Source organism: Coniophora puteana (genome assembly GCF_000271625.1).
Source record: "Coniophora puteana RWD-64-598 SS2 unplaced genomic scaffold CONPUscaffold_2, whole genome shotgun sequence".
Lineage (NCBI taxonomy): Eukaryota > Fungi > Basidiomycota > Agaricomycetes > Boletales > Coniophoraceae > Coniophora > Coniophora puteana.
The window spans coordinates 2,147,542-2,165,098 of NW_006913054.1; the positions used below are offsets into that span (position 1 = coordinate 2,147,542).

The 17,557-nt window shown below is 51.8% G+C and overlaps 9 protein-coding genes across 9 annotated transcripts; 3 read left to right on the forward strand and 6 right to left on the reverse strand.

The window, feature by feature from the left end:
• Nucleotides 1–2: 2 nt before the first annotated feature.
• Nucleotides 3–741, reverse strand: CONPUDRAFT_150135 (DUF1000-domain-containing protein; the record flags this gene model as incomplete). The annotated part of the gene is made up of 5 exons (XM_007766647.1): nucleotides 3–45; nucleotides 101–177; nucleotides 230–463; nucleotides 514–669; nucleotides 721–741. 5 exons carry the CDS (start codon nucleotides 739–741, stop codon nucleotides 3–5), a joined length of 531 nt encoding a protein of 176 aa, XP_007764837.1.
• Nucleotides 742–1,012: 271 nt separating this feature from the next.
• Nucleotides 1,013–2,270, reverse strand: CONPUDRAFT_47268 (HCP-like protein; the record flags this gene model as incomplete). Its single annotated transcript, XM_007765809.1, has 2 exons — nucleotides 1,013–1,131; nucleotides 1,193–2,270. The coding sequence occupies 2 exons, from the start codon at nucleotides 2,268–2,270 to the stop codon at nucleotides 1,013–1,015; spliced, it is 1,197 nt and encodes a 398-aa protein (XP_007763999.1).
• Nucleotides 2,271–3,497: 1,227 nt separating this feature from the next.
• Nucleotides 3,498–6,115, reverse strand: CONPUDRAFT_118075 (Clavaminate synthase-like protein; the record flags this gene model as incomplete). Its single annotated transcript, XM_007766648.1, has 8 exons — nucleotides 3,498–4,359; nucleotides 4,411–4,480; nucleotides 4,538–4,601; nucleotides 4,656–4,826; nucleotides 4,882–4,941; nucleotides 4,989–5,257; nucleotides 5,308–5,666; nucleotides 5,721–6,115. The coding sequence occupies 8 exons, from the start codon at nucleotides 6,113–6,115 to the stop codon at nucleotides 3,591–3,593; spliced, it is 2,157 nt and encodes a 718-aa protein (XP_007764838.1). The 3' UTR covers nucleotides 3,498–3,590.
• Nucleotides 6,116–6,365: 250 nt separating this feature from the next.
• Nucleotides 6,366–8,130, reverse strand: CONPUDRAFT_79950 (phosphoglycerate kinase). The gene is made up of 8 exons (XM_007766111.1): nucleotides 8,006–8,130; nucleotides 7,896–7,941; nucleotides 7,316–7,842; nucleotides 7,197–7,262; nucleotides 7,009–7,143; nucleotides 6,834–6,955; nucleotides 6,577–6,781; nucleotides 6,366–6,515 (listed from the first exon to the last, which is right to left on the reverse strand). Exons 1-8 carry the CDS (start codon nucleotides 8,117–8,119, stop codon nucleotides 6,480–6,482), a joined length of 1,251 nt encoding a protein of 416 aa, XP_007764301.1. The 5' UTR covers nucleotides 8,120–8,130; the 3' UTR covers nucleotides 6,366–6,479.
• Nucleotides 8,131–8,255: 125 nt separating this feature from the next.
• CONPUDRAFT_162540 (uncharacterized protein) lies at nucleotides 8,256–9,251 on the forward strand (the record flags this gene model as incomplete). The annotated part of the gene is made up of 3 exons (XM_007766649.1): nucleotides 8,256–8,492; nucleotides 8,544–8,624; nucleotides 8,682–9,251. The coding sequence occupies 3 exons, from the start codon at nucleotides 8,256–8,258 to the stop codon at nucleotides 9,150–9,152; spliced, it is 789 nt and encodes a 262-aa protein (XP_007764839.1). The 3' UTR covers nucleotides 9,153–9,251.
• Nucleotides 9,252–9,363: 112 nt separating this feature from the next.
• CONPUDRAFT_150140 (protein required for actin cytoskeleton organization and cell cycle progression) lies at nucleotides 9,364–11,998 on the forward strand (the record flags this gene model as incomplete). Its single annotated transcript, XM_007766650.1, has 9 exons — nucleotides 9,364–9,552; nucleotides 9,611–9,765; nucleotides 9,813–10,109; nucleotides 10,161–10,296; nucleotides 10,345–10,443; nucleotides 10,502–11,050; nucleotides 11,101–11,193; nucleotides 11,244–11,501; nucleotides 11,555–11,998. The coding sequence occupies 9 exons, from the start codon at nucleotides 9,364–9,366 to the stop codon at nucleotides 11,996–11,998; spliced, it is 2,220 nt and encodes a 739-aa protein (XP_007764840.1).
• Nucleotides 11,999–12,055: 57 nt separating this feature from the next.
• CONPUDRAFT_87784 (uncharacterized protein) lies at nucleotides 12,056–13,161 on the reverse strand (the record flags this gene model as incomplete). Its single annotated transcript, XM_007766651.1, has 7 exons — nucleotides 12,056–12,120; nucleotides 12,259–12,402; nucleotides 12,460–12,576; nucleotides 12,725–12,826; nucleotides 12,886–12,937; nucleotides 12,994–13,042; nucleotides 13,100–13,161. 7 exons carry the CDS (start codon nucleotides 13,159–13,161, stop codon nucleotides 12,056–12,058), a joined length of 591 nt encoding a protein of 196 aa, XP_007764841.1.
• A 134-nt stretch (nucleotides 13,162–13,295) lies between these two features.
• CONPUDRAFT_135103 (galactose-1-phosphate uridylyltransferase) lies at nucleotides 13,296–14,815 on the reverse strand. The gene is made up of 5 exons (XM_007766652.1): nucleotides 14,716–14,815; nucleotides 14,238–14,662; nucleotides 13,887–14,178; nucleotides 13,565–13,835; nucleotides 13,296–13,510 (listed from the first exon to the last, which is right to left on the reverse strand). The coding sequence occupies exons 1-5, from the start codon at nucleotides 14,753–14,755 to the stop codon at nucleotides 13,411–13,413; spliced, it is 1,128 nt and encodes a 375-aa protein (XP_007764842.1). The 5' UTR covers nucleotides 14,756–14,815; the 3' UTR covers nucleotides 13,296–13,410.
• Nucleotides 14,816–15,011: 196 nt separating this feature from the next.
• Nucleotides 15,012–17,542, forward strand: CONPUDRAFT_141940 (P-loop containing nucleoside triphosphate hydrolase protein). The gene is made up of 10 exons (XM_007766653.1): nucleotides 15,012–15,333; nucleotides 15,386–15,521; nucleotides 15,574–15,691; nucleotides 15,742–15,833; nucleotides 15,882–16,338; nucleotides 16,391–16,631; nucleotides 16,690–16,749; nucleotides 16,802–17,075; nucleotides 17,124–17,203; nucleotides 17,253–17,542. The coding sequence occupies exons 1-10, from the start codon at nucleotides 15,027–15,029 to the stop codon at nucleotides 17,348–17,350; spliced, it is 1,863 nt and encodes a 620-aa protein (XP_007764843.1). The 5' UTR covers nucleotides 15,012–15,026; the 3' UTR covers nucleotides 17,351–17,542.
• The last annotated feature ends 15 nt before the right edge of the window (nucleotides 17,543–17,557 follow it).

A 17,557-nucleotide genomic window follows, 5' to 3' on the forward strand; every position in this document is an offset into this window, starting at 1 on the left:
GTCTAGTCTTCCTCCTGTTGCAACCCGCTCAGGTCTTTTGTGGCCCTGGTTGGCATGATGTTAGTGATACGAAGAGCGAGTAACAGACAGAACATCGCACTCTACGGGGGTACCGAGGAAATCGATGCCATCGATTCTTGTCTGGTCCTCGTCGCCATGGTTGGAGCTAACGAAGATCTAGGACGCATAGAGTCAGGATATGTGAGATAGCCGCGATGATAGAACGTACATGAATGCTATTGACACTCTGGAATCGAACGTAGCGCAGCGGGATTCGTTGCCCCTGAGTGACCTGCGCTTCCGATAAAGAGAAGACCTGTGCTGCATTGCGATCAGCACCATCCGAGTCTACATCTTCAAATCCTATTGAAGGGTGGTTGACGAATATTTTGATATCTCGAGGAGCTTGAGCGGTATTGCTGGCCTTGATGACTATGGCACGAACGCGCACGGTTTGATTGAACTAAAGACGGATACATGTTCAGTCGAAAGGGACATTAGCAGTAAACATACGTGGACGCTAAGTAGGAGCTGCTCGTCAACATCGCTCAAGACGTATGCTGGACCAGAGTTGAGCGCCTTGGATTGGAGGATCGATTTGAGGTTGTGCTCAGAGGACTCGTTCAAGCAGTTTATCTGAGAGCTGTCGAGGTGTGAGAGCAAAGAAGTCTGTAAAGGGGGGCGTCAGTAGATAGTTACAAAGGAAAAGATGGGGCTAACGTCTGCTGAAGAATCGGCCATTGTGTGCAGTTGAAGGCTTGAGTTCAATCGCTGACATGAATGTTACCACTCGGCGTCAGTACATTCTTTTGGCCAGCTGACGTCACTCGTATCAGATTTATAGGCGGCTAATTGGAAAGCATCCACGATATCAATCAATTGCAACGATAGTGTATGTGTAACGTCCAGAATACATAACAAGTCATGCGCATGGGAACAGAGATCTGGCAAGACGATATTATAGCAGGAAAGCAGAAGAAACAAGCTACTGAATTCGAGAGCGAGCGTCGCGTTAGCAAATGACACATTCGTCCTTTGCTTGCTGCCGGGTCGGGCGGCCCACTGCAGAGCGCTTGTTCCCCGCCCGCTTCATCTCAGTCAGTCGATTCATCGCTCGTTTATTCCCTTGCGCTGCAGAAACACCTCAATCAGAACAACGAGCGGGGCTTGAAAAGGCAGAGCTCAGACTTACCTGCAGCTCTCATGTACCACCGCTTTGCAAACTCAATGTCCTGCTTGATTCCAATCCCAACCTCGGCGTAATATCCAACCGCATACTCCGCCTTGTGAAGGCCCTTGTTCGCAGCTTTCCGCGCCCAGAGGTACGCCTCGGAATCGCTCTGCTTCAGCACGCCTTCACTTCCAGTCAGGTACCATCCACTGAGCGCCAGCTCTGCTTCCGAATACCCCTTCTCCGCAGCCTTGGTGTACCAAGCTATCGACCGCCGAGGATCGACCGGACACGTCAAGGTTCCGTACTCAAAGCACTGTCCTAACTTGTATTGTGACTGCGTGTATCCGAGATGAGCAGCCTGGGTATACAGCGCCTTAGCGTAAGCGGGATCGTAAGGGACAAGCTGGGAATTCGGCATCTCGTGCAGCATGGCCAATTCATGGAGAGCATGGGGATTCTCCTCATCGGCTTGCTCTGCGGCACGTCTCAGCCAATTAATGGCCTCCCGCGGATTCTTCGGCTGTTCAAGCGTCCCCAGTAGGAGCAGCATCCCGAGCTTGTACATGGCCGCAGTATCACCAAGGGAGGCAGCCTTGCGATAGAAAGCCGAGGCTCGCGCCTGGTCCCGTCTAGTTCCTGCTCCGATCTCGTTGCAGACGGCCACTCGATAAGATGCTGAAGGATGGTTCTGCTTGGCGGCCTGCAGATAGAGGTGATAAGCGCGCTCGTGGTCGACTTGAAGCCCAAGGGTCCCAGTCCCATAGCAATTGGCCAGGAAGAACTGTGCCTCGTCATAGTTATCCTTCTCCGTGGCTAACCGTCGAATCGTCTTGAGAGATTCCTGGATGAGGAGATCCCGGTACTTCTTCACAGCTCGCTGGTCCTTGGCGTCCGCTCCGATCTTCTTGGCTGCTTCGATCAGATACTTTGCGTACAGGAAATGGGCTTCCGGGTCAGGATCGGCCTTGATTCGGTGACGATACTGGTCGATGTATTCTTTCGTAAACGGAGGAGCAGTGAGGTCCACCGCCTTGGTTTTACGTGTCCTTGGGTTGACCGAAGCAGTCGTTCCCGAGCGACGAAGGGTGGGCCGCATCTCGAAATCTGTGTCATCAAAGTTTTGTGACATGGAGGGATTGGGGGGTCCACCCATAGGGTAGGGTGAGAGACCGGGGCCAGGTTGGTATGCACCTTGGGCCATGTAAGGAGATGGCCCGTTTTCCGGAAATGGTTGACCGAGGTATGGGTTTCCCTGGGGGTAAGTGGGTATCGAGGGATGGGCGCCCATGGGAAGCGCCTCGTGCGTATTACCATAATCGCCTGGGTGCTGGTATGCAGGGTGGGTGCTCATGGAGTTGAGGCTTGTTTGCGAGCCTTGCCAATTGGGCTGGTAGTGATAGGGTGCATGCTGGGGAGGGAATTGGTTGTGATAACCGTTGGTGGGGTATTCTGATTCGTCATAAGTATACAAGCTAGCGATGTCGGTGTCAGCTCCTGCAGCGTCGGCTGCTTCAGCATAACCACTGTCGTGACGACTGGTTGAACTAGAGGCAGAGTAGAGAGACGTTTCATCTGGGGCATGGCGCGAGTCGGCTTGAGGATAATGAGGGTGGAGAGGTAGAGTGGAATTAGGGGCAGGCGGGAGACCGTTGGCATAATGTAGGGGCGCGGACTGCATGGACATGGAAGTCCCAGTTCTCTGAACGGGATCCAAGTAACTTGGGGCCAGCCCTTGCTGCTGGAGAGGGTCGACGATATGTAACGAGTTCATTTGATCTGCAACTGCTGAGGGATCTAAGTGCTCTGCAGGCAAGTAGGGTGGGGAAGGGTTCGGAGGATGGGCTAAAAAGGTGGGCTAGTTAGCGCTTATATTGGATGGACAGGGTGTTGCGACAGGAATGAATGGAATAAGCTCACCGAGGTCAGCGGAATGGTAGCTATCCCCAATAGATGGGAAGACCTCTTGACCTCGAGGGGGCAGAAAGCCATAGCGATTGGAGTGTGAGTTGGGGAGGTCGTCTACGGAGTGTTGAGATTCTGCTGTTTCAGCTGGGCTGCTGGCTGGAGGGTCGTAAGCGAGGTCAGACATGGCTATGAATTATTCGACGGGACAAGGGGGAGGAGGTGAGGTGGTGGGTAGGCCGAAAGGGAAGGATGTTGTGATGGCCGGAAGGGTCTTGAAGCTTGAGGTTGAGAGTGGGACACGGAAGTGCGGGGCGGCAGAGTAGCTATGGAAGTTGGCACGTTGTTAGCAGCTACAAGTCGACTCGGTCCACTTTCCTCTCACGTGGACGCGCTCACTTCTAGCACAACAACCCCTGCAGCATTCCTTCATTCACAGTATCGAGATTATCAAGAAATCTAGTATCTTATCTTAGTTTAGCAAAGCAGTAATAAGCAACCCAACATTGGCACTCTAACCATCCACCACCATCTCGTCTGCTCCTTCCTCGACCTTGGGCCCTTCCTTGTCACCCCCATCGACATTGGCAGGCCCATCCTCATCGTTGCCCTGGGCGTCCGAGTGGTTTGTCCGCGATGGCCACTGCCACTTTTCCACCGTCCTTTCTATCCGTTGCCTTTCCAACCCTCCCTCAATCTTTCGTACCTTCACCGTCAAATGACGCTCCCGCTTAACTCGCCCACCACCTTTTCCGTCTTCTCCTGTCATAAACGGTTCATCCACCATCTTCACCCAAGCTTCAAGCGACTCAGTCCCATCCTCAGGCGGCCGAGTATCCACATCTCGGCTATCCTCCTCCCGTGGTAGCGTACGGACCATGTCCCATGATTTGGGCTGGAAGTTGAGGAATACGGGTGGTTGGCTCTCGACCTCTTCTTCAGAACTCGACCGTTTCCGTTTCATCCCGTTAGCAACAGGTTCAGCACCATTGGTGCGCTTCTTCTGCCACCCATGCCCCGCATCTTCATCGTCACTCGAACATCCAGCAGCAAGCCGGACTCGCCACCGCAGTTCTCGAGCTAGAGCTGCAGGGTCCTTGACCCGCTCGGCAGGAACATGTTCCCTGCTATCCCGCTTGCCATGATCGGACCCTTTCTCCATCGTCCGCACTTCACATATGAGGTACTTGCACAGTGCGTCCATAGACTCGAGCACTCGCGGGGAAAACTCCTCTTTGCCCTTCAAGTCGCGGAGCCATTTGTCCGCAACATACCAACATAGTCTATCAATGTGTCAATCAATGGTTTCAAGCAATGAGGCAGAGAAACATTACTTGGTAAACAGTGGAAAACGGAATTTCTTTGGGACATGCGTAGACCTTTCTATCTCTTGAACTCTAATTTCTGTGGTGAGATGAGAAAGGTGTGAAAGCGTAATCCCCCAAAAAAAGGTCAACATACGAGTTGCCACATTATAGGAATGCAAAAAGTTGCCTCCAAATACCAAAGAATCTGTTGGTGTATGCTTTCCATACTGATGTAAGTCCATGATCTCGACAAACTAAACACAGGAACATACAACAGCATGTATCCATCCCGTAGGGATAAACATCGTGTTCCCTTCCTGCAGTGTCACCTTGATGACTTCGTCGACCATGTCTCCTAGCCATGTCGTCGTCTGCATTTCCGTTCCAGACCATTTCTCGTATGCGGCAAGATTTGCTGGTGTTGGGCGGATAAAGTAAAACACCTGATATACGCGTCAAGATCCTGCGAGACATCATACATGTGCAGAGTCTCCTTACCTTCGAGCCCCGGAGAATGTGATAATACACAGACGAGCCTGCAAAATCCACATGCCAATCCTGATACCGGTGAGAATCCAGCAAGGACCGATAAGAGCCGTACATACAGTCCAGGCATTTGCTACACTCATCAGACAATACAGCTGCACCTTTGGATACGCATGACCCTTGCCTCTCCGCGTACTAGGCCAGTACCGCTCGACCCAGTCGAGCTCCCTCACTAGGCGCGGCGGCAGCACTCGGTCAGCCAGAGGCGTGTCAGAAATCTCGAGAGAAATCACGTTGCGGATCTTGTCACGCGAGCGAGGATCCTTGTGATAGTATTCGGCCCACTTCCCAAGTGTCCAGCCCGGTGAATTCGACTGAGAAGCAACATCTAAACGCATGTCACCCATGTCAACGCATGAGATACATGAAGGCACACACCTATCACCTCCACGGGCATGTCGCGTCCGACAATCTCAGCGACGTCATTGACAGTAAAGTCGGGGCCGGGCATCTTCATACCTAGGCCTTCCGGCGCTTCGACCACGATCGGCTCGCGCATAGCTTCCTCGTCATTTTCGACCCACTCGACACCGACTTGGTCTCCTTGCATCCGCCTGAACCCGTCCTCGGATATGTGTTTAGTCTTTACGACGCGCATCCAGCGATTCGGATCCGACTCGACGCCCGAATTGAGGTTCGCATAGTCTAGCTGAGTCTTCTTACGGGATGACTTGCGCGCAGGAGGCTTGAACGTGACGACACGGGCAGGATTCTGTTCAGTACACGGCGGACAGTACCTGAGGCTAGTAGTTGGGGGGCTGTGGCAACGGCAAATTTAAGGGGAGGCTTACCACTTGTCTATAGTCTCAAGATCGCCGCCGTTGCCTGCACAGCGCCAGTGATACCAAGTCTTGCATGCATCACAGCGAACCCAGCTCTCCTTTTCCGAGTCTGGTGGGTTTGGATCCCTGCCTGTCTGACATGCAGGACATGCGTCCTCAGCGACTTTGGCACTAGTACTGACATTTTCCAGTGCAGGTTCGGGCTCCTCGTCCTTTACCGGAGTGAGGGACGAACGGGCTGAGAGTGGTTCCTGCTCTGGCGCAGGGGTGGGCTCTGACACAGGAGTGGGCTCTGGCGCAGGAGCGGGCTCTGGCTTTTGCTCTGCGTCGGCCTCCGGCTCCTGTTCTGAGGATTTGCGGTTGCTGGACCTTGTAACCCGCCTTGATCTGGTGTTACGAGCCATAATGAGTTTCACCTTGTCCCCTGCTGAGTGAGATGGAGAGTCACTTATGGGTGCACGTGCACCGCGGCTCGCCTCTTTCCCTTCTCGGCTGGGGGCAATTATGGACTTTTTGACTGAAAACATGCCCAAAATCATCGAAAGGCACCGAGGCAATTGCCTGTTAAGGCATGAATTTCCACGTTTCTAGCATGTTTTTAAAATATCCCGCTAAAGCGTCCAGTTATCTCCAAGGCAAGCAATGTTGCCTATCGCCTTCGTCGTTATACAATGAATAGGGTGATTGAATGAATCCTACTATACAGCAACAATTTGTTCCTCTAGTTGTATACATAGTCTATAGCCGCACACGCCTGCTGCCTCCCAGTCATTTCTCGCTCAGCTCTGCCACTCCAGGAAGCACCTACATGATACCGTCAACAAATCATGAAACTAGTCAGATCAGATCCTAGTTTGTCACTTACCTTGCCCTCAAGAAGCTCCAAGCTGGCACCTCCACCGGTACTGACGTGGCTCAGCTTGCCCTCTGCGCCGTACTGTGCCGCCACAGTAGCAGTGTCGCCTCCACCGATGATCACCGTCGCACCCTTCTGCGCAGCTTCAATGTTGTCATCCAACAACGACTTGGATCCTCCAGCAAAAGCGGGGAACTCAAACACGCCAGGAGGACTTGAATGATTACCCAGTCAGCAGCACATCTCCAATTGCCACCCGTACTTACCCGTTCCACAGGATCGTTTTTGCCGCCAAAACCGTCTCGCGGTAGAGTTCACGACTCTTCGGGCCGGCATCCAGACCCATCCAGCCATCCGGAATACCTTCCTCAATGGTGGCAGTACCGGTCTTAGGACATTATTAGTATCATTACATCCGCATGATTCCACATCTAGTTTTACCTTTGCGTTCTTGTCAAACTTATCGGCGGTGATAAAATCGACGGGGAAGACCAATTTAACGTTGTTCTTGGCCGCCTTTTCCACCAGAGCCTTGACCTTCTCGGAGCCAGCTTGATCGAACAACGAATCACCGATCTAGACAATCGTTGTTAGATTGTTGCTCGACTTTGCTCGGTCAGTAGACATACCGAGACATTGTTCAAAGTCTTGGCAAAAGTGAAGGCCATTCCTCCACAGATGATCAATGAGTTGACCTACAAAAATTCCATTGATATCTCTTCCTACATCCACTGTGCTCGCAGCATACCTTGTCTAACATGTTCTCGATGAGCTGGATTTTATCGGATACCTTTGCACCACCAAGAATGGCAAGGAAGGGGCGGTCAGGGCTTTCGAGGGCCTTGGCAAAGAACTCGAGCTCTTTCTTGACGAGGAAGCCAGATGCGCGCTGGGGCAGCTTAACGCCGACCATACTTGAATGGGCACGATGGGCAGTACCAAAGGCATCGTTGACATAGACATCTCCAAGCTTGGTTAAGCTCTCGCGGAACTCGGTGACCTTGGCCGCATCAGCCTTAGTCTTTGTGCCATCCTTGTTCTTGACAGAGCCCTCCTCCTCAATATGGAAACGGAGGTTTTCGAGAAGAATCACAGAGCCGGGAGATGCGGAGTTTACAGCGTTCTCGACATCGGGACCAACACAGTCGGGCAAGAAGGTGACGGATTTGCCAATGAGTTTCTCGAGCTCTACAGCGACGGGCTTGAGGGAGTATTTCTCGACGACCTTGCCGTCAGGACGGCCGAGATGGGACATCAAAGTGACAGTCTTGGCCCCTAAGGTTATCGATCAGGCGCGATCTCTGGGGTAGAGGGGGTCAAGGGTGTACCGTTGTCAAGGGCATACTTGATGGTAGGGAGAGCAGCAACGATACGCTAGAGGAAAGGAGAGAGGGGCGAGATGTCAACGTGAGGGATGCAGTAGCGCATTGAAACTCACGGCGGGATTGGTGATCGCGCCATCCTGCATGGGGACATTGAAGTCGACGCGGATGAGGACGCGCTTGCCCTTGAGGTCGAGGTCGGTGATGGAGAGCTTGTTTGCGAGGGACATGGTGGACGGCGGATGCAAAATCGATGTTAATGTTATTTATCTTATTTATCTTATCACCTCCATCCTAGCAAGTATCCCACGCTCACCTCGGCGGCTTCCCCAGTTCCAAGTCTGTTGCAATTGGCACACTCGCACCATGTCCGCGGCTCCCTCAAATTCGCTCGGCCTAGACTTTGACCGCCTCCAGGTCAAGGATGACTCTACGGCCCCCGCAGAAGAACAGCAGGAGCCCGTCGATGATCAGCCCGACACACCCTCAGGCTCAGCAGCACCAGATGACGCCCAAGACAAGGACAGGGAACCCAGGGAGCCAAAGGATCGAAAGAAACCATACGTCAACCCGGATCGCGTCAAGACAGGCGGTGCACAGCGAGTACGTCGTCCTCAGACGCGTCCTCTCAACCCCATTGATCACCGGAACTAGGATAAGCTAACCGAGGAAGAGCTTACCGAGCGCATGCAGAGGATCAAGGAGCAGAACGAGAAGATCAAACAGAGGAGACTGGTGAGCTTACCACCGTCGCCATGAGGCCTCTGTCTCTTCCTGACTCACGAGGCACAGGACGTGCAAGCCGACGAGGATGCGTTTAAGAAGACGCAGGAGGTGGAGCGCGTCAAACAGGCCAATACGCGCAAGGTTCAGGACAAGGTTGACAAGACGCGCGAACAGAATGCGCGTCGGAAGATGGACAAAGCCCAGAGTCGGGAGTGGGATTCAGGAAAGTCAGCACCTGACTGGAAAAAGAAGTCGAGTGAAGGACAGAACACGGAGGAGGGCACAGAGGCCTCTCAGCACACAGTCTCTTCTAGGGGAGGTGGACGTCAGCTCAGAGGAGGCTTCCGTGCGGTTCCAGGGCGGGGAAGAGGACGTGGACGTGGTCAGGTCACGAATGCATCGCCGACAAGTGCTGTGAATGAATCGAGCGCACCCGCGGAAGACAAGGGTAGTGGTGACACGGACGGTGTTGCCGATGCCACTGCAGCCACCGACGAACCTGTCATTGCCAGCGATGAGACCGGTCTGGCTTTGTGATACTCGTCTTGAGCGCTTGTACTTTAAAGTTGTTATCGTGCTACTTATTTCTGTACATGTATTTACTTGCAGCTGGATCGCTTTCCGCTGTTGCTGAACCAGATAGGAGGTTCTCCTGATATGGCTGGAGGATCAGTTACATAAGCGATAAAAGTTATGCGGTCCGAGATCTCGGAGGCTTGTCAAGTTCACTGTCCAGCGACTAGCAAACATGGGTCGGGGTATCCTCCTCACCTCGAATCTGCCCCAGCTTCAAAATCTCATAAAGCGCGACCCAGCCGCATACAAGGAAGAGTTTCTCCAGCAATGGTCTCACTACGAAAGCATCCGTCAGATTTTCCAGATCAATCCGACCGACCAAGCGCACCACTTTAAGGAGCTCGTCACCTTCATCTCACAGGTACACTCCAGCTCTCACAGAGTAGAGCATACATGTTGCTGAAGAAACTTACTCTTAGGTATCCCAATGTTATCCCAAAGAGACTGCCAACTTCCCCTCCCATCTCTCCTCGCTCCTCATGGACAACTATACTTCCCTCTCCCCAGACATTCGCAAAGCCCTCATCCAAAACTTGGTCATGCTCCATAACAAAAATGTTATATCTTCCATTGAGTAGGACCATAGTCTCGCTCCCTCTTACCCTGCTCATCGGTCCCAAGGCTCCTCAAGACTCTGTTCCCTTTGCTTCCAAAGACAACTTCCTCCAGCTTGAGAACGTTCATCCGCAAAACAATCTTGTCTGACATTCGGACGGCCAATCTGCGGTCTAAAAACCACAAGCTCAACCGCGCAGTCCAGGCGATGCTCTTTGGCATGGTCGAGAGAGGTATGGAGGCCGAGGTCATTGGCGACAAAGGCAAGCTCCGCGCTGTTTCCTCACAGTCAAAGCCTGAACACAGTGAGGATGCCATATGGGCTGTCATCCTCACAAAGGAGCTGTGGCGGAAGGGCATATGGTACGTCCTCCACCCTACGCCATCTCGGCAGTCACCCTGATGTATATTCAGGACCGACTCGAAGACTGTTTCCATCATTTCCCTTGGCTGCTTCCACCCGGTGCTCAAAGTGCAGAGTGCATCCGTCCATTTCTTCCTGGGTAGCGATGATGAAAAAGAGGACAGTGACGATGAAAGCGACGACGAGGTCAGTTTCTACATACCTGTTTATTTTGCTTCTAAATCAGCGAGAAAGGGCCCCGACGTCAAAGCACTTCATCACAGGCGAGAGATCAATAAAAAGACACGCAGTGGAGACAAGAAAATTATGAAGCAGCTCAAGGTTGCCAAGAAGGTAAAGCCATTGCGCAAGTTTCGTTAACTTACTGTCCTAACTCATGCGCGAACGATAGAAAAAGCACGGCAAGAACGACCCTACAACTCCTAACTTCCCGGCTCTTCAGCTACTGAATGACCCCCAGACATTCTCTGAGAAGCTTCATGATATGCTCAACCGATATGACAAGCGCTTCTCTCTGGACCACAAGATATTGCTGATGCAGCTTCTGTCTCGCGTCATGGGTGCACACAAACTCTGCGTGCTCGCTTTTTATACCTACATCGTCAAATACCTCACCTACCACCAACTCCGCATACCCGCTATCTTGGTCTCACTCGCACAATCCGTTCATGACCTCACGCCGCCGGATGCGCTGCAACCTGTAGTTCGGAAAATAGCGCAAGAGTTTGTCCACCCTGGAGTTGGCAGCGAAGTCATCGCTGCAGGTATCAACGCTGTAAGGGAGGTATGTCGGCGACAGCCTTGGGCTATGGAGGAGGATCTTCTCGGAGACCTCATCGAATATCGCAAGAGTCGGGACAAGGCTGTAACGGCCGCCTCGCGAGGACTTTTGCAGCTATACCGTGAAGTCAATCCCGGCATGCTCAAGCGCCGAGAGCGAGTAAGTGTTTTCTTCATTGATTGCGATATATCCAAACTGACTCCTTGCAGGGTAAAGAAGCCAGCTTAGGCATGAGTGGAGGGAAACAGCCCTTGCAATACGGTCACACTACGGACGCCGCGGTAGACATTGAGGGCCTTGCTGTAAGTATGAAGTCGGTGCTTCTGTGGACACACCGGCTGATTTTCCGTAGTTGCTTGAAGATCACTTCCAACAGCTGAGGGAAGAGGATGTCGGAGATGGCCAGGAGGACGAAGATGACGACAAGGGCTGGGAAGGCTGGGAATTGGAATCTGACTCGTCAAGTTCAGATTCCGAAGATTGGCATAATGTCAGCTCAGATGGCGACGATGATCTGGTGCTCAGTGACAGCGAAGACGAGAAAGAAAAGCCTCCAGCAAGCGCAGAACCGAGTGTCGAAAGTCGAATATCTACTCTGGCCACCACCAAGGTATGGTTGAATCTCACTTGTTCCCTCACACACGCTAACGCCATTTCCCTCAGATTTTAACCCCCGCGGATTTTGCTCTTCTCAACGACCTCCGGATCAAGGCAGCGTCCAAGGCTGTCGAAGCTGGCGGTGGCTCCCACGCAAAGCGCAAGCTTGCAGAGCTGCAGTCTCACAAGCACGCTATGGAAGCGGGGCAAGACGGCACTTTCCTATCCGAAAATGATATCCTTGGTCCCAGGAAAAAGGCCAAGGCCGACTATGCCGAGCGCATAGCATCAATTGAGAAAGGTCGCGAGGGACGAGAGAAGTTCGGGTCGTTGAAGGGGAAGAAGAAAAAGGAGACGCCTAGTAGCTCCACGAATAGGGAGAAGGCTCGCAACAAGCCTATTATGATGATCATGGGTAGCGGGGCCGTACGAGGTAAAAAGAAGGCATCGCTGAGAGACAAGCAGCGGAAGCTGAGGGCACACATCGACAAGGCGAAGAAGGCACGATGAAGTGTTCCATGCTATTACTTTGGGCCACTGCCTGTCTATCCATCGCTGGCGCTCGGCCTATAGTCCCTTTGCAATCCTCTGGGCCAGATTGTAGCCCGAAGCTAGATGAGATAATCTGGAATCTACCACGAATCCCTTGAGGAATGTTCTCGTCAATGGATCCCAGGACATATGCGTCTATTCTTACCTTCTTGTCATAACCTAACGATTAGGCTGCGATGAGTAATGGCGCCAATTGTTTCTTAAAAGGCTCATCTTACTGATAAGTTCATCATGCAACTGGTCCAGAGCTACAACCCGCTTCACGATGAATTCACCATCGTCCAGCTTGGAGTCAGGCGTTTCGAGTTTATCATCGAGTAACACGTTGGCCACTACCAGCTTCATGTTGGCTGTTGTCATGCCTGGTCCGCACCATATCGCTCAAGGGGTCATGGTCACACCGTCCTCAAAACACATACCTGGATCTGCCACTGTCACAGGGGAGGACTCAGCTATACTATCAGCCTTGTAGCCGGTCTCTTCCTCGAGTTCACGTATGGCGGCCTGTTCGGGCGTTTCATCCTTATCAATGAGTCCTATAATGTGTCACAAGTGGTGCTCACGTCCACGGAAATGTGGACTGGGCCTTACCGGCTGGAAGCTCTGCCGCAAGCAATATGGTGTGATAATGGAATCACCAAGTGTTACACCTAGTGGCACTAGTGGCTGGAACCATACACGTACCAATGACATACTTCCCGGCAGGCGGTCTGAACTGTTCGATGATTACAGTAGATAGAGGAAACGCGTTGGTCTTTGACTTCAAGAGAACGAGGATGCTGACAGCTTCGAGGACATGGTCAGTGAGTTTACCCAGTGTTCTACCTAATCTAGAGAAGGCACACCATCAACGCCAGAGGCGCCCCTTGTGCGCCGCTCGGCACATTCCCAAACTCGCTAGACGAGAGCTAATGTCAAATACAAACGCCCAACGGGCAGGGCGAAACACAAACCGATCTGCCTTCTTGATCTGTATAGTGAAGCTTTTTCAACGAGATCCACCTGTCTCTCGAGCGTCAAGAGTCCCAACCTTTTATGCCTGCGTCGCCCTTGACTTACTTTGCATTTGAGCTTGCAAGCTCTTCGGTGGAGGTCACTTTCGGTTCGAAAAGTTCTGGCATATGTGTCGCAGGCCTGTTGATACTGCGAGATCTAATCAGCGAAGGCAAAGACCGTCGCCGAAGAGAGAGTAATATGCGTGACATGATCACGAGTGCATACCTACGTCATTCTCAGCTGCTTGGACACCTTGCACCAAACAACGTGCTACATCTGCATATTGCCTTATTTCTACATCGGTATACCTACTTTATAACTATAAATCACATATAAAAATCGAACGCGCACTATGCGCTTCTATGGTCAGCATCTTATTGCTTTGAGAGATAGTGCACTTCAGAACACTCCCTCAGCCGCTTGGCTGCCTGCTCCGGTGTCAAGTCACGCTGCGACTCCGCCATGACCTCGAAACTACACATCCCAGCGTCAAAACAGTCCATCAACCACAATAAACAGAGAGCTTACCTGGCCATGAACTTTCGGACACTGGCACTCCGCAAGAGCGGCGGCTCAAAGTGAACGTGTAGGTGAGCGACGTCCTGTTCGTCTGCCACTAGTTTACCATCGACTTCCTGCGCAGGAACGGGCCGTTGGTGAATGCCCATCGCATATGCGAACGAACAAGAGAACAGGTTATCGTAGCGCTTCGTCATCCGTGAGATGATCTCAGCGTAGTCCCTCTTCTCCTCCTCAGTCAAGTGCTGGAGGGATGGCACATGTCTCTTGTAAGGAAGCACTGCAAACTAGTCAGTGTGTATGTGTCCGAAAGCTGTTTTCTGGTACTGACGCATGACTTCGTAGGGCCAGTACGCCCACCAGGGGACAAGTGCAACCCAGTTGTTGTTTTTGATAACAATCCGACCTTCATCCTCGGCTACGCCAATTTCATGGTGAACGTAGTCGCAGAGTAGACAAGCTTGACCATCGGGACCCTTGGGCGCACCCTGCTGGGTGTTTTGCTTGGATGCGTAGGAACGAAGAGCGTTCAGCTCTTTCTCAGGCAAGGTTGGGATGACCGACAAAGACCAGGCTTGGCTGTGAGGGTGAGGGTTCGAGCAACCCATGATTGCGCCCTTGGTCTACAGAATATCAGGAACATTGGAAAAGAGCATGCATCGTAGTCATGTCAAAGACTTGCCTCAAAGAGCTGCACGTATTTGATGCCTTCCTGACGACCCCTGGTGAGATATACCTGAGTCCATTGATCAATGACTTTCTCGATGTCGGGGATCTGGAGGGTGGGGAAGCTGAGATCATGTCTGGGATGAAAACAAATGACATCGCATCCGCCTTGAACGGGTTCGACCGTCAACAAAGGATGAGACGCGTCGGGGGCAGCGGGACCGGGAGGTGGTAAGACGGCAGCGAAATCATTTTCGAATACCAAGGTGGAGGTGTACTTGTCGTTAACTTTGCCTCCAACACGGGTGTTTCCAGGGCATAGGTAGCACTCGGGGTCATATTCTGGGAGGGTGGATAGCTGAGGTGCCTCTGTCTGACCGAGCCAGGGGCGTTTGGTGCGATGAGGAGAGACAAGGATATGGGAGCCAGTCAGGGGATTGACTAAAGCGGAACGAAGATGAGATGAGCTGTCAACACGAAAGCCAGACACTTACACCTCCTGTGCGGGTGAGATGAAGGATCAAAGTCGACCATTTTGTAGAGAGCTACTGTGTCTCGGGGGAAGACAGAGGAAAAAACGGATGGACTGACGGGACGCCGTATAAGAGTATCAATCGATGGGTCTCTTTACTTACCGGGTTTATCTCAATCTGTCAGCTGGGAGTTGTCAATGCCAACGGGTGCCTGCGCCGATAGCCCACCCCTAACCCTAATCTCGGAGTCCGCGTCGAGTAACCCAAGTCGTCCTCACTCTGCCTTGCCCAAGCCTTGCCTTAGCGCTTAGCCTTGTCTTTCGCCTTTCCCTATGGACTCGGAATTAGCATCAAAACGTCGCAGAGTCCAACGCTCTCCGTCTCCGACCTTCAAATACGATGATGAGGACGACTCCTATGAACCCTACGTTCCGGTCGCCCAGAGGCGTGCTGCCAAACTCGCTAAACTCTCCTCGTTTGGCGTAAACTCGGACAGACAAAAAGCTAAGAAACAGCTCGAGGAACTATTGGAACTAGAAGATGCAGAAAGAGAGGAGGAAAAACGGCGTGAACGGGCACGAAAGGAGAGAACCCTTCTCGTGGAGGCACAGGAAGTCCATTCTCGCAGAGCAGTAGAGGGTGTGTTCATTATTCCCTCATCTTCGCGCGTTTTCCCATATTGACCTCTCAGATGCGAAGAAAACCGAGGTCGAGAAAGCAGAGGAGGCTGATGCTGAAATACTTGCCGCCATCGCCAGCCGACGCAAACTGGCTTCGGATATGGAGTTGGCTAAAGGCATCTCATACTTAGAGTCGTTAAAAACGACGTCAGTACTACTCTCCTCTTCTCCTCTTCTCTCCTCAATGTCTCTGCTTCAGGTGGAATCCTCCCAAGTACATACTGGATCAGACGGAGGAACACCATCGCCAAATTCGTGAAAAGTACCACATTATAGTCGACGGTGAAGACATTCCACCTCCCATTGAACACTTCGCGGTAAGTAGGTACAGTACGCTCTTTGATTCATATGTTTATGAGTAAATCAGGATATGAAAATCCCACATGAGCTTGTCGACTTCTTCAAGACAAAGAGAATCGTAACCCCTACCCCAATTCAACTTCAAGGCATTCCAACAGCGTGAGTCGTACTAGTTTCCAGGGACGATATCCCTCACGTAGTCTTCAGTTTTGCCGGCCGAGATATGATTGGCATTGCCTTTACAGGGTCTGGGAAAACGCTAGCTTTTTGTCTGCCTCTCATCATGCTTGCTTTGGAAGAAGAAGGCAAGCTTCCGTTGATTCGTGGTGAAGGCCCAGTTGGCGTTGTATTGTGTCCCTCTCGCGAGCTTGCTACTCAGACGTACGAGAACGTCCTCGTCTGGACTGACGCCCTTGCCAAGGGTGGCAGATACCCGCAGCTCAATACCCTCTTGTGCATCGGTGGTATCTCAATGGGGGAACAGAGCCATGTGATGAACAAGGGAATGCACATTGTCGTAGCCACCCCCGGTCGCTTGATTGACATGTTGGAGAAGGGAAGATTCAACTTCAAAAGTTGCAAATATCTTTGCATGGATGAGGCTGACCGAATGATTGATCTCGGGTTTGAGGAAGATGTGCGAAACATCATGAGCTTCTTCACAGTACGTCGCCAACGATTCACATTCCCGAACACATATCTGACCTATCTCAAAGCGACAGAGACAAACGCTATTGTTCTCTGCCACTATGCCCCGCAAAATCCAGGATTTTGCTCAACAGTCGCTTGTGCGTCCTGTCCTAGTCAACGTAGGACGAGCTGGAGCCGCCAATTTAGACGTGCTGCAAGTAGTGGAGTACGTCAAACAGGAGGCCAAGATGGTCTATCTTTTAGAATGTCTTCAAAAGACTGCACCACCTGTCATCGTATTCAGCGAAAACAAAAACGAAGTTGACGGTGGGTCATCCTATGGAATCAACCATATCATGAGTTTGGAGAGCTGACTGATCCATAGATATTCAGGAATACCTTCTGTTAAAAGGTGTTGAGGCAGTTGCTATACACGGTTCCAAAAGTTGGTCACCCTTTCATCACTTTCTTTACGCGCTGGTTGACAAAGGCCACAGCACAGGAAGAGCGTCAGTATGCAATCAAGTCGTTCAAATCCGGAGCGAAGGATGTTATGGTGGCATCTGGAGTGGCTTCCAAAGGTCTCGACTTCAACGACATCCAACATGTCATCATCTTCTCAATGCCTAAGGAAATTGAAGATTACGTCCATCAGATCGGACGTACTGGCCGTAGTGGAAAGACTGGTATCGCGACAACATTTGTGAACATGTCCACTCCAGAGCAGACCCTCTTGGATCTCAAGTATCTATTGATGGAGGCCGGACAGAAGTAAGTTGAGCCTTCTGCTCATTACAAATGTAGCTGACCAAGTGTTAGAGTGCCACCCTTCCTGCAATCCATCGACGATCCACGAGCCGTGCAGGGTGGGTCTCTCAAAGGATGCCCTGTCTGTGGTGGTAAGTGTTCAGCTCCTGGTCCCTTCTGCGGTCTGACGAGGATATCAAGGTCTCGGACATGCCATCTCGAACTGCCCCAAGCTCGAAGACACGCAAAGACGGCAGATGGCCTCGCACAGAGCAGCAGACGATGGCGGTGGATACTAAGAGACAACGATCGGTCCTGTGGCACTTTTATTGCTTTTGACCTTGAGGCCTGTCACGTGTACTCTATAATAACTTGTTTGAGCTTCTTTCGGTTCTTGGTCATGACTCTATGGACAACAATCGCCCCACTGCCTTGCGCCAAGCTCGTCACAAATTTGTATCCACACAAAAAACATTACAAAATATGCCTAGACTATTACAGCATCG

Excerpts from the sequence above, each read along its gene's own strand:
- CONPUDRAFT_135103 (XM_007766652.1), bottom strand. The coding sequence starts at position 14,755 with ATGGTCGACTTTGATCCTTCATCTCACCCGCACAGGAGGT. Across the intron at positions 14,663-14,715 it reads ATCTCACCCGCACAGGAGGT|TCAATCCCCTGACTGGCTCC; the intron begins GTAAGTGTCTGG and ends GTTCCGCTTTAG. Across the intron at positions 13,836-13,886 it reads CTGGCCCTACGAAGTCATGC|TGCTTCCTTACAAGAGACAT; the intron begins GTCAGTACCAGA and ends ACTAGTTTGCAG.
- CONPUDRAFT_141940 (XM_007766653.1), top strand. The coding sequence starts at position 15,027 with ATGGACTCGGAATTAGCATCAAAACGTCGCAGAGTCCAACGCTCTCCG. Across the intron at positions 16,339-16,390 it reads ACATCATGAGCTTCTTCACA|CGACAGAGACAAACGCTATT; the intron begins GTACGTCGCCAA and ends CCTATCTCAAAG. Across the intron at positions 16,632-16,689 it reads AAACAAAAACGAAGTTGACG|ATATTCAGGAATACCTTCTG; the intron begins GTGGGTCATCCT and ends ACTGATCCATAG.
- CONPUDRAFT_79950 (XM_007766111.1), bottom strand. The coding sequence starts at position 8,119 with ATGTCCCTCGCAAACAAGCTCTCCATCACCGACCTCGACCTCAAGGGC. Across the intron at positions 7,942-8,005 it reads GCGCGATCACCAATCCCGCC|CGTATCGTTGCTGCTCTCCC; the intron begins GTGAGTTTCAAT and ends CCTTTCCTCTAG. Across the intron at positions 6,782-6,833 it reads AAAACGATCCTGTGGAACGG|TCCTCCTGGCGTGTTTGAGT; the intron begins GTAAGTACGGGT and ends TAATCATTCAAG.